At 34.0% G+C, this 14,164-nt stretch overlaps 1 protein-coding gene across 4 annotated transcripts in view; it reads right to left on the reverse strand.

Annotated features, from left to right (window-relative positions):
- Nucleotides 1-776: 776 nt before the first annotated feature.
- DCUN1D5 (defective in cullin neddylation 1 domain containing 5) overlaps nucleotides 777-14,164 on the reverse strand; it is a 30,280-nt gene continuing 16,892 nt past the window's right edge. For 3 of the 4 annotated variants that reach the window (XM_077960558.1, XM_077960559.1, XM_015115529.3), the window contains 4 exons: nucleotides 5,167-5,275; nucleotides 4,978-5,082; nucleotides 2,976-3,078; nucleotides 777-1,105 (listed from right to left, as the gene is read on the reverse strand). In XM_077960558.1, coding sequence (XP_077816684.1) covers nucleotides 1,050-1,105; nucleotides 2,976-3,078; nucleotides 4,978-5,082; nucleotides 5,167-5,275 — 373 coding nt within the window. In that variant the 3' untranslated portion in view covers nucleotides 777-1,049. 4 annotated transcript variants of the gene reach the window in all.

The following is a 14,164-nucleotide window of genomic DNA, read 5'->3' on the forward strand; positions in this document are numbered from 1 at the left end:
GATGGTTTGAAAAGGAATGCACAAACAGGCCTGCTGCTAGTACAAAAGTGCCTTTTACATGAATTAGGAAAGGATTCCCTTTCCTCAAGTCACTTTATTACCAACAGGCAGAAAATTGTGATAATTAGCAATACTGCAATACTACCAATGTAAATGGCTCTACTGAGCTGTGTACAATTACACCCAGAGTTCTCTCATGATTCCTTATTCTATTGTCTTCTTTTCCTATGTGTATCTTAACTAAATTCATATCAGAGCTAATGTCCTCTTAAGGCAAAAAAAAAAAAAAAAAAAAAAATTAAAAAGTGCTTTAAACAAAATTCCCTATATAATGACAGTTAAAAATATCATAAATATGCCACTATCAACAATAACAATGATGATACAACTTAATAATACAAGTTTTTTAGAAAACAAAACTGGACATGATCTTTCCAATTCTAAACTCTGAGATAAGACATCTGCGTAAGACCTTGGCAGCTTTTATAGAAACCCAGAGCTAAAAGCAGGAGCATTTTTCCAATACCTAGAAATGTTTATTAGCTGCATCAGCATATCATTATCCCAGAAGTCAAGGCCAACAGTCTTCCAAACTGTGCAGAGATGACTATAATGAGCCATACCATCAGCAGACTACGTTGCCAAATATTAAGACTGTTTAAAATCTTGAAAATTCTATAAATTCACGGTGAATGGGAACCTCAAAAATCCAAAAATTCAAATTTACAAAAATAAATACCACTCTGACACTCAAGGGACATCTTCACTTTAAGGCCTTTGTCACAAATCTGAATCTTTATTGTTCTGAAATAAATGTTATAAACATAACTCAAAACAAAAACTTCAATATTCAGTCTAAGAAGAAGTGTGGCTCAATGCCCATCACATGTAACAAGAAAAACCTCCTTTAAAAAAAGGAAAAAAAAGTACTATGAGAAGTCTTTCACATGAATGAAAATGCACCCGTTGGATTTTTTTTCCCCCTCATCACATTAGCTTGTATACACGTGGGAATCAAAAGGTTTGCATTTTCTTCACAATAGTTCTTGCTATGATGTTTGACGGACTTTTTGCCACTCAACAAATTCATCAAGAAGAACAGGCCCTAGAAAAAAAAAAACAATTTTTGTCAGAATTCAGTGAACTCATCTCTCCAATTATAAAACAAACAAACTCCCCACGAGCTCTGCAATGACAGAGGACTGACCCTTCCCTTCTTTGGGTGTTCTACTTCTAGTCACTTTATTCCATTTAATGGTGCTTCCTTATTAGCCTTTTCTTTTTTGCCCTTAAATACACAAGGAACAACGGTATCTATAGTAACTTCCTTCTCAAGGTGTTTCATGAACCCTCCAATAACTGAGTCAATTCAAATCTCTCCCTTTTTCTAAGTGTCCATAGCATTCTGGCATGTAATTACTAAACAATCTGAAAAGTGTTGAAGGTAATATTTCTATGTTGCCTTCTCAAGAAGTATATAAGCTTGTTGAGAGGGATCAACTATAACAGAGACTTTACTTTATTCCAATAATAGGATGCAGTACAAAGCTGAACACAAAGCAAGTGCCTAATGAATATCTGACTAATGAGCTAAGTACTATTCTAAAAAAGATATTTTTATAATGCAGGAGAAGTCCAAACTCATTTGTTGACAGAGCCAGGTAGGCAGTTTAAATGAGCTCAGTGTTTATTTTGTTTAAATGTAGGAAAAATCACTGCCACAAAGAAATATGCTTGCTCTATTCTTCTTAAAACACATAATCCTCTGGTGGTCTTTTTCCATTGTTTTTGACAGACATGTTTCTCTACTGTAAGAAAAACAGCAGAGCAAGTATGATAATAAATGGCAACTGAAAAACAGCCCAGCCTAGGTGTTGGCATACCATGAACTGTCAAACTGAAAAGCAAGTCCAACACAATTAATACTTGCCTCTAGCCTCTGACTCCTATAAAGGAGTACTATAAAGGTACAGTTTTGTCAGACTTTTTAAATTTTTCAAACAAATCTAAAAGTTGTATTTTAATACAAAATCTCCTAGTTTTAAATGTTGATACAAAATACATAAATATACACATCTACAGGCCATATACAGCCTCTGGGCTGCCAGGTTACTGCTGCTAGGTATTATTTCTTTACAATAATACTAAATTTTATATCATCTTGTAGAGAGAAGACAAAATATATGTAGGAAGAAATAAAGTTATCCCTTCTTCTGTTATTTTATTTTTTCAGTGTCACAGAAAAAAAGTGTAAATTTCAGTTTAAGTTTATAGGAATGTACTTTTCTTTGTAACCCTTCTGAACACTGAAAACACATGCAACCAACCAAAATGGTGGTGGGAACTGAAAATAATTTATAGTTCTACAGAATTAACTTGGTTTATCTAATTAATTTATCATTATTTCAAAATCCTGTTTTATGGCATTCTAGCCTTTCCATGGAGGAGTAGGGACAGATACTTTAATTTGAGGGATTAAAAAATTATAACTATTTCACTATCAGTTTACTCACAATCAATTTAGAGTTTTCAGAGAGAAGTTATACTGACATTATTTGCCATATTGTTAATGGGTAGCATAATATTACAACAACTCTTTAAAGCTTTTTCTATTGTGGCTGATTGTTTTGCTGTTATATTTTAAAAATCATGACTGTACTTTCCTTCCATAGGCAAATGCCAGGAAAGACAGAAACAAAGCTGATTTTTAGTTTCTAGATGCAAAAATTATAATTTAAATTTAGCTAAAATGTTTGGTTACTGAGGAACTGAACACATTTCACCTACCAGCATAGATTTTATATAATACTGCTGAATCTAAGCTTTCTCTCTACTTCTCCCACATCCCCCACATGATTAAATAATGTTACTATTACAAAATTTAAAACCTCTATGCTAATACTACATAAATCCATACTCTCATTTAATATTTTTGGAAATTTTATTTTCAAAGGAACATGCTATGTTATACTTACAAGCACCATCTTCATCATAGTTACTAAGATCAGCATGGACTGTTCTGCTGAATTCTAATACATTGTACCATTGATCTTTGTTCATAACACGATACTTTGATTGCTGCAAAAAATGATTTAAATATTTGTATTTAAATATTTAAGCAAACATCATTTACTCAATTTAGTAAACTAAGTCATAACTTTTTTTGTCATTTGGTTTTTCCTAAAACATTTATTATTCTTTTAATTATTTGTGTTTTAAGAGATTCCTCATGGGCATTTACATATTAACATCATCTATTTTTTACTTTTTTTTTCATTTTTGAGGAATAATAAGAGCACTGAGTACTAATAGTAAGGATAAAACTAACTTTTACATATGTATATACTTGTGTTACCACCAATGAGATCACGATATATAACATTTCCTACATCCAGTATGTTATCTTATGCTGCTTCCTAGTAAATCATTTCTTTGCTTAAGATTTACTGGTTAGCCACATTTTGAGTTTGGCATCTTTGGAGACAACTGAAAGAGTATAGGCTTCGATTTAAATCCCATCCTTCCCACTTAATTGAGTGATTTTGGGAAAGTTACTTAAGAATAGAAACCACTTCCTCATTTGTTAAATGGGGGATAGAATTTAATTCAAAATGGTGTTATAAAGATTTTTAAAAATGTATGCCAAACAACCTGCACAACAAGTGTCTGAAAATATTTAGTTCTTCTCAGCTCCCCATAGAGCTGAATATTTTTACATTCAGTTAAATTTATTTTTGCCCAAAACTACTAATAGAAAGAAAATAGATACCATCCATCAAAAATAATTTATAGGACTTAAAGATTGAATCATGCATAAAACTCATTCATGTAAGACCTTTTCATACCCCTCTCTCTCTCTCTCTCTCTTTTTTTTTTTCTGAGACAGAGTCTCGCTCTGTCACCCAGGCTGGAGTACAGTGGTGCAATCTCGGCTCACTGCAACTTCCACCTCCCTGGTTCAAGCAATTCTCGTGCCTCAACCTCCTGAGTAGCCAGGACTACAGGTGCACACCACCACATCCAGCTAATTTTTTTTGTATTTTTAGTAGAGATGGGGTTTTCACCATGTTGGCCAGGCTGGTCTCGAACTCCTGGCCTCAAGTGAGCTGCCCACCTTGGCCTCCCCAAGTGCTGGGATTACAGGTTTGAGCCACCATGCCTGGCTGATATTGTCTTATATCACAACTTTTACTACTCTGGGAAAAGGGAAGTTGCTATAAGCAATGTGCTTTATGATAAATTATTTCCAAAGGAAAAAGCATCTGTATTCAAGATATGGTGAGAACTATACCAATAACCCTAAAATTACAAAGACACAAAAACAGTTTTAAAAACAAAAACTAGACAAAGAAAGCAATGGAAAAAAAGAATAGCATCTTCTTAGAATCACTGCCTATAGTAGGTGCTATGATAAACCTTCTAAAAGAACACTTCATCATTTCAGCTTACATCTTTTTAGTAACCAGCATATTTAAGTATACTATTATAGTCATTCTCATATTTGTGGACATAAAATATGAATAGCTTTATTCTCTTTCTTTAGATTGAGCCTAAGTAGCAAAGGAAAGTTGTATTACTAAATTGGTTATCTTATGTACATTTCAGCTTAAGACCCTGTATAACAAAAGAAAATCAGATTTAGAAGCTTAAGATTTGCGTGCTAGCATTAATTCTCTCTTACGAAAACCCCGAGAAACTAACTTTGCATGACAAATGTCTGTGCTACAGTATATTTCTTGGAGGTTTCTTTTACTGGGGCAGGGAGGGGGGTAGGATTGAAGGTATCTTAGGTACAAAATATATTAACAAACACGAACATCTAAAAATAACTGATACGTACATATTTTAGAATTTTTTCTCTACTCAAGGAGTTTTTTTTAAGCATACTATTAAAAAAAATCTACTTGTTCCTCAAAAGTATAACTTTCAGATTAAGTTTTAAAATAATATTTTCAAAATTCAAAAAAAAATACATACCTCCAGGTACTGGTAAAATACTGAAAACAGTGGCCATGTCCTCCCAAGCAGAAGAGCTAGCATAGATTTAGCAGTATCAATATCAAGGCTTCTCTGATCTTTATCCTAAAATGTAAGTGAAAAAGTTTTCCTAAGTGTGGTCTCAAGATGAAAAGCGATTAAACAACAAAACAAGAAAATTGCACCTACCCTTGCAAAATCAAAGGCATATCTGTAGATATTCTTAAATGATGAAATATCATTCAACTGTGAGCGCAAAAAGTCAAATTTGTTTTGTAACTTTTCTGTGCAGTCACACCTTAAATAAAAGAAACAGCAAACAAATTACGTAATCAAGAAAATCAAATAAAAGTATCATTGGGGGTTAGAAGGAATCCATTAAGAAAAAAGTGAGTGCATTTATGAAGTTAATTTAGTTTTAAAATTCTGAGTCACAAATTTATAGTAATAAATTTCTTGCCTTGCATCTACCAATGCAATAAAAAAAGAAAAAAGGGGAAAAAAAGAAAACCTGGGAATCAAAGAAAGTTCACTCCAATTACTTTTCTTAAAAACAAACAACTCATTCAAAAATTCCAATAAAATCAAAGTTAAAAAGAGATGTATTAAAACATGTTTTACCACATATACAGCTAAAAATGGCAGAGCAAATGAAATGAAACATGCCTTTGTCACATACTTCTTTAGAAAGTTCTTAGGTAACAGTTTGGTGAAAGACATTAGTCCTGAGTGGTTTTAAAAGTTTAGGACATAACACAGCGGAAAGTAATACATTATATTAAGTGGTCCAGTCAGAAATCCAGATCCCTATATTTTTGTGAACAAAAAGTTAATCAGCAGAGGCACTTAACTTCAAATAAGTTACATATGCAAAAGCACGCAAACAACAAATCATGTGTTATTTTTAAAGACAACACATTAAATATAAGCAGCTAAATATATGGAAGGCTCAAGAATCTTAACTGGCTTTCTCTCAGTGGGTTGATAAATTCCACTGTTTAGCAAGAAGCAAGGCAGTCAAGGCCTTTCACAATTTGTCACAAATCTCTAGTTTCATCTCCTGCCACTTCCTGATAACCTTACCATGCTCTAATTATATCACTTACCATTCCCAAATGCCACAGCCATGCTTCAGCACCCATTATTTCTACTTGAAATCTCAAACATGCTGATAAAAATATTATTCATCAAGACTTAACTCACATTTTGCCACCTCTGAGAAACCATCTGACTCCCTTTAATCAAATTAATTGTGCCATCTACTGTCGTCCACAGTATTCCACTCAAAACTGAATTTTAGTTATTCAACAAGCTCTCCAGACACCTGGCATTCTCGGATTTAACTAAGACTACACTAAATCAATAACGCAAAGGCCTATGATGTGTAGTAACATAATTTCATTAATGTGTAAATATTTTGGACAATTTTCTAATATTAATTAAACCTTGCATTTCTAGAATAAGTCAAATTTGGTCATGTTACCTGTTTTATACATTGCTAGATTTTGGGACTGTTTTGCTATCTTCCTAAGTGAGACTAGCTTGTAAATTTCATTCTTACTCTCCTTGCTAGCTTTGTTAACAAGATTGTAGTACATAAGACTCAGAAAATGAAAAGAGAATTGCTACTTTTTCCCCCGTTTTTTGAAAAAGCTTATGTAACCCTGGAATTATCATCTGTCCAAACTCAGTTGAGTACTGAGGGAAGGAAGACTTTTAACTAATAAACCAACATTTTTAATGGTCATAGGGCCATTCAGAATTTCTATTTCTTTTTGAATGTTTTGGTCCCATACTTTTCTGATAACTAGATTATTTTACATATAAGTTTATTTAAATATGATTAAAATTTATAACATTTTCTAATTTGCATTAACATTATCTTCATCGCTTTTTTGTTTTTCTTGCCAGAATTAATTCATTTAATATAGTATTTAAGGCTATAGATTTCCCTTTTGCTACAACTTTAGCTGCAACCACAAGTTTTGATAAGTATTGTCTGCAGAACTATCATTCGATCGAGCAATCCCATTACTGGATATATACCCAGAGGAATATAAATCATTCTACCATAAAGATATGCAGGTGAATGTTCATTGCAGTACTATTCACAATAGCAAAGACATGGAATCAACCTAAATGCTCATCAGTGATGGACTGGACAAAGAAAATACGTATACACCATGGTACATGTACACTCTGGAATACTATGCAGCCATTAAAAAAAAACCATGATCATATCTTTTGCGGGAACATGGATGGTGCTAGAGGCTATTATCCTTAGCAAGCTAATGCTGGAAAACCAAGTATCACATTTTCTCACTTATAAGTGGGAGCTAAATGATGTGAACTTATGAACACAAAGAAGGAAACAGCAGACACTGGGGTCTACTTGAAGGTGGAGGGTGGGAGAAGAGAGAGGAGCATAAAAGATAACTGTTGAGTAATAGGCTTAATACCTGGTAATGAAATAATCTGCACAATCAACCCTGTGACACTACTTTACCTATGTAACAAACCTTCACATGTACCCCCAAACCTAAAAATTTAAAAAAATAAAGATCTTACAATTCAAACATACATGTATATTTTTGCTTTTAGTATTTACTTGTAAATGACACCTTGACAGGAATTGTTTTGAAGGAGTGATAGGGATAGAAATTTTACTGGAATAGGTTTAAGAGAGAATGAAGAGTGGAACTGGAGAAAATAAGTATAGATGAATACTTTCAAAGAGTTTGATTCTAAAGTGGTGCAGATAAAAGAGGCACTAACTTGAGTGGGATGCAGTCAATGAACTTTTCACACTCACTCTCTTCTAGGTACAACTAAAATGCCTGAACATTATATAGAAAATAAACACAAGACCCTGAAAGGTGGAAACCTGAGGAATTACATGGTGGTGAGTTCTCTGGGTTTCTTTTTGCCTAATATATTCCAAACTTGGAGCTGAAGAAGCTAGTAACCAGAAACAACAATGGGGGCAGACAAAAAGCCCCAACAAAACCCTGCCTTTTCTCTAGCCAAAAGACGAAGAAAGGAGGAGCCTAACAAAACAGAAAACTCTTAGAAAATAAACACTCTACTCCAGTTAAAAACCACTGAAAAGACTATGGCCCAACTCCCACCAATGCCAGCAAAGACTGAATGGAGACCTAAAATGTCCACCCTTACCAGGATATAATAAAGCCTCTCTCTCAACTCCTACAATGCTGGTGGAAACCGAAACCACACAGGTAACATGAACTTCTGCTCTCGTCAGGTAGTAACAAGCAGCCAATCCTCTTCTGCCCTAGGTTGATATAGAGGATGCCTAGTGAAGAGTCCGGGCTTTCACCATCACCCACTGGTAACAAGGCACTCCTATCCCTTTCAGACAAGAAAGCATCAGTAAAAGTGTAGTGGGAACCCAGAACTCTCATCCCTGCCCAGCAGTCACAAGGGATATCCTTCCTTAGATGTCAATGGATGCAGAGTAGAAAATTCAATTTCTACCTGTACCTGGCAGTAAGAAGGTAGCAGCTCTATTTCTCTTGCCAGAATAGCATTAGAGTAAGCTAGCTAAAACTGAAGATTTAAATATGATCCAGAGATGCAGAGTTTTATAATATACTACCCAAAATATCCAGGTTTCAAGTTAAAAAATCACTTGTCAAACCTAGATCTCAAATGGAATGCAAAAACACAGTCAATACTCGCAAACACCAAAATGACAGAGATGCTGAGAATTAGCTGACACATTTTAAAGTAGCTATCATACAAATGCTTCAACAAGTAATTAAAAACATAATAGAAAAATGAAAAAATATAAAGTCTCAGCAAAAAGAGTCCAAGGACAAAGAAATATAAGATATAAAAAAAGAACCAAATGGAAAATTTTGAACTGTAAAATACAAGGTAGACTTAAGCCCTAATATATCCATAATTACATGACAGTAAGTAGTCTACACCAATAATGGATTTTAAAAAGCATGAACCAAACATATGCTGTCTAGAAGAAACTTTAACTTCAAATAGTATAGGCAGACTGAAAGTGAAACAATGGAAAATAATATCTCATAGAAATATTAAAAGAAAGCAGGAAGTGGATTTCTACATTAGATGATATTAAAATAGAGCAACTTCAGAGTAAAGAAAATGATCAGAATAGAGGGGATAATTATATTATAACAAAAGGGTCACTCCATCAGGAAGACATAGCAATCCTAAACTATTCTAAGCAATCCTATATACATTAAACAATAGAGCTGCAGAATGTGTGAAGTAGCACTGAAAAGAGAAAAAAATTCATAATTAGAGTTGCATATTTCGCCACCCTTTTTTCAGCAATTGATAGAAACACTAGATAGAATTCAACAAACTCACAGAACTTAACATCATCAACCAACAGGATCTAGTTGACCGTAGCAGACTACTTCATTCAAACACAACAGAATACACATTATTTTCAAGTGCCCAGAAAACATCAAACAAGATAGACCAATCCGGAGATATAAACCCCTCAACAGAGTAAACATAACTGAAATAAAAAAGAATGTATTCTCTGACAACAATGGAATCAAACTAGAAATCAACAACAGAAAGTTAAAGGCAAAATCTCCAAACACTTGGAAACTAAACAGTAAACACCTAAATAATCCATGGGAAAGTTAAGTCTCAAGGGAAAACAAAAAATACATTAAACTAAATGAAAATACAACATATCAAAATGTTGACACACAAATAAAGCAGTACTGAGAGGGAAATTTATAGTGCTAAATACACACATTAGAAAAAAGAAAAAGCCTTAATCAACAATCTAAGCTTATATCTCTAGAATTCAGAAAAAGAAAGGCAAAATAAACATAAAGCAAGCACGACAAAGTAAATAAGGGCAGAAACTGCTGAAATTGAAAACAGAAAAATCAGTGCAACAAAGCACATTGAAAAGATCAATAAAATTGACAATTTTCTAACAAGACTGACAAAAAAAGAGAGAAGACAAAAATTACTCATATCAGGAATGAAATGGGGTATCATTACAGACCCACAGCTATCAAAAGCATAGTAAGGGATACACATTGAACATACACAATGTATGATAGTAAGAGATCACAATGAACAACTCTACACATATAAATTTTTCTACACATATAAAGATTTTTATACAGATAAAATCTATATATAATTTTATATAATCCATATCTATATGATCTATATCTAATCTATAGATATTTTATATCTATAGACCTATATAGATATCTATAATCTATATCTATGTAGATATTTTATATATAGATTTCATATAGATTTTTATATAGATATAAAAATTTTACACATATAAAGATTTTTCTACATGAAAACTTGTATGAAATGGACCAATAAGTTCCCTGAAAAACAGAAACTACCACAACACATACAATATACAGTAGATAATCTGAGTAGCCCTGTTATTATTAAAGAAATTGAATTCAACATTTTAAAACTTTCAAAAAAGAAACTCCAGGAGCAGATGGTTTCACTACAGAATTTTACCAAACCCTTAAAGACTTATTCCATATAATCTCTCTCAAAACATAAAAGATTAAGAAAATTTAAAATATTTTTAAAAAGAAAAATTAAAAGATAAAGAAAACTTTATTTAATAAAGCCAGTATTACCTTGATACCAAAACCAGGCAAACACAAAAAAAGCCCCATAATTTTATCATTTAATACAGAGAAAGCACTTTAAAAAGTTAACATTCATTCATGATAAAACTCTCAGGGGAAAAAAAAAAAAAAAAAAAAAGAGGGACATGTCCTCAACTTGGTAGAGCATAAATAAGTAACTTATATGTAACATAACAGTGAAAGCCAACGTTTTCTCTCTAAGATGGGGAACAAGGAAAAGATGCATACTCTTACCACTCTTATCGACATAGTGGTAGAAGTTCTAGCTCATGCAATAAGTCAAAAAAAAAAAAGAGATAGGAGAGGATGTGGAGAAACAGGAATGCTTTTACACTGTTGGTGGGACTGTAAACTAGTTCAACCATTGTGGAAGACAGTGTGGCAATCCCTCAAGGATCTAGAACTAGAAATACCATTTGATCGAGCAATCCCATTACTGGGCGTATACCCAAAGGATTATAAATCATGCTGCTATAAAGACACATGCACACATAAGTTTACTGTGGCACTATTCACAATAGCAAAGACTTGGAATCAACCAAGTCTTTGTATACACACAAAATATACAAATGTCCATCAATGATAGACTGCATTAAGAAAATGTGGCACATATACACCATGGAACACTATGCAGTCATAAAAAAGGATGAGTTCATGTCCTTTATAGGAACATGGATGAAGCTAGAAGCCATCATTCTGAGCAAACTATCATAAGGACAGAAAACCAAACACCGCATTTTCTCACTCATAGGTGGGAATTGAACAATGAGATCACTTGGACACAGGAAGGGGAACATCACACACCGGGGCCTATTGTGGTGTGGGGAAAGCGGGGAGGGATAGCATTAGGAGATATGCCTAATGTAAATGACAAGTTAATGGGTGCAGCACACCAACATGGCACATGTATACATATGTAACAAACCTGCACGTTGTGCACATGTACCCTAAAACTTAAAGTATAATAATTTAAAAAAAGAAAAGATATATAGATCAGAAAAGAGAAACTGTCCCTATTTCCAGATGACATGACTATGTAGAAAATCCAAGGTCTATACATAAAACATCTTAGAATTAATAGGTGAGTTCAGCAAGGTCACAGGATACAAGATAACATACAAAAATCAATTGTATTTCTATATATTAGTGATGAACATGTGGACAATAAAATGTAAAATACCATTTACAACAGGTTGAAGTAAAAATAAAATAGGTGTAATTCTAACAAAAGAGGTATAGGACTTATATGCTGAAAACTACACAAAACTGATTAAAATAATCAAATACCTAAAAAAGTGAAGAGACATTATCTATTTTCCAGTATTCAAAGCAAGACTGACAAAAAAAAGAGAGAAGACAAAAATTACCAATATCAGGAATATCAGAGTATTCAAAGACTCAAAATAGTAAAAACATCAATTCTCCCCAAATTTATATGCTGTTTAACCAAAATCTCAGCAAGATATTTTTGTAAAGAGAAGATTATTCTAAAATTTATATGGAAAAGCAAATACACTAGAATACCTAAAACAATTTTGAAAAAGGATGCCATCAGTCTGTCTGATTTTAAGACTTACTATTTAGCCACAGTAATCCAGACTGTGTGGTACTGGCAGAAGGTTAAGACACATCAGTGGAAAAGAAAACCCAGAAATAAATGTACACAAATATGTACAACCTTTACATACCTTTTACAGAAATTAATTCAAAATGTACCACTGACTTAAATGTAAAATTTAATAATGCAAGCCTTCTAGAAAAATACATGAGAAAATTCTCAGGATATAAGGCTAGGCAAATAATTCTTAGACTTGACATCAAAAGTACAATCAAAAGTACATCAAAACTGAGCTGGGGGCTCATGTCTGTAATCCCAACATTTTTGGAGACTCAGGCGGGCAGATCGCTTAAGGTCAGGAGTTCCAGACAAGTCTGGCCAACATGGTGAAACCCTGTCACTACTAAAAAATAGAAAAATTAGCCAGGTATGATAGCACATGCATGTGTGGATATTAGGGAGGCTGATGTGGGAAGATCACTTGAACCCAGGAGGTGAAGGTTGAAGTGAGCCAAGATCACAGCACTGCATTCCAACCTGTGCAACAGAGTGAGACTCTCAAAAAAAAGTACACTCCATAAAAGGAAAAATTAATAAACTGGACATCATCAAAAACTTTTGCTCTGCAAAAGAGCTTGTTACAGGAATGAAAGAAGTTATAGAATGTAAGAAAATGTTTGCAAAACACACATTCAACAAAAGACTAATATCAGCGAACTCTGAAAATTCAACGGTAAAAAAATTTATCTTCCATGTCTGCTAGCATCTCTTTCACATTCCCCTGCTACCTCTCTGCACTAATTTCCTTAGATATTGCAGATCACTCATCCTTACACATCAACTACATCTATCTTTTATCTCATCTGCTGAGTTTTTGTTCGTTTGTTTTAAGATGGAGTCTCGCTCTGTCCCCAGGCTGGAGTGTAGTGGTGCGATCTCAGCTCACCACAACCTCCACCTCCCCGGTTCAAGCGATTCTCCTGCCTTAGCCTCCCGAGTAGCTAGGACTACAGGCATGCACTACCACTAATTTTTCTATTTTTAGTAGAGACAGGGTTTCACCATGTTGGCCAGGATGATCTCAATCTCTTGACCTCGTGATTGGCCCGTCTTGGCCTCCAAAAGGGCTGGGATTACAGGTGTGAGCCACTGCGCCCAGCCACCGAGTATTTAATCTGCTGTTTTTCACTTTCAGAAATTTAATTATTTGGAGTCTGATATCTAAGACCGTTCTCTTTTCTGTAACTATAGAGTTATGTGGAAATTGTGATAATTCATACACTAATCTTAAAGGGTCTGATTCTCAAGTTCATTTTTTAAGATTGATTTCTCAATATGTTTAGTGATTTCTGATTATACATTTAGTGATCATGGAACTTTTTTCTGCAAAAATTGAGGTTTGTGTAAAATTTCTCTACAGAATAAATTTTACAAATTTCTTTACATTCCATTACAAACAGGGGAGTCTTATTCTAAAATACGTTTTTGGCATGGGTCATACAGTGAATTCCAGCCCCAAATCTGCAAGACAGAAGATGGAGGACTAGGAATTCTCTCTGGTAGAAGACCTTTACCTCTAATTGTATGTAAAACCAAGCCCAGGTCATCAAATCTCCAGTTATTGCCTAAGTTTGTCATCAATGTTTTTGATCTGATTCCCATCCTATTAAGGTCTTGCTTGAAATGTGTACCCTGTTCTCAACATGGATGACACGTCAACAGCCAGACCCTAGGTGACTAGGAATAGGTAGGTTTCTTCAGGGTAAATGTCAGCTCCATAGATCTCTATGTAATCACCATCACTCACCATTTCTGGCTTCTGATTATTTTCCTTATAGGCAAGTCCAAGTATACTTTTAAAAACTTTTTTTGTTTTGAGACGGAGTCTCACTCTGTCGCCCAGGCTGGAGTGCAGTGGCATGATCTCGGCTCGCTGCAACCTACGCCTTCTGGGTTCAAATGATTCTTCTGCCTCAGC

The sequence above is a fragment of the Macaca mulatta genome, chromosome 14, assembly GCF_049350105.2.
Source record: "Macaca mulatta isolate MMU2019108-1 chromosome 14, T2T-MMU8v2.0, whole genome shotgun sequence".
Taxonomy (NCBI): domain Eukaryota; kingdom Metazoa; phylum Chordata; class Mammalia; order Primates; family Cercopithecidae; genus Macaca; species Macaca mulatta.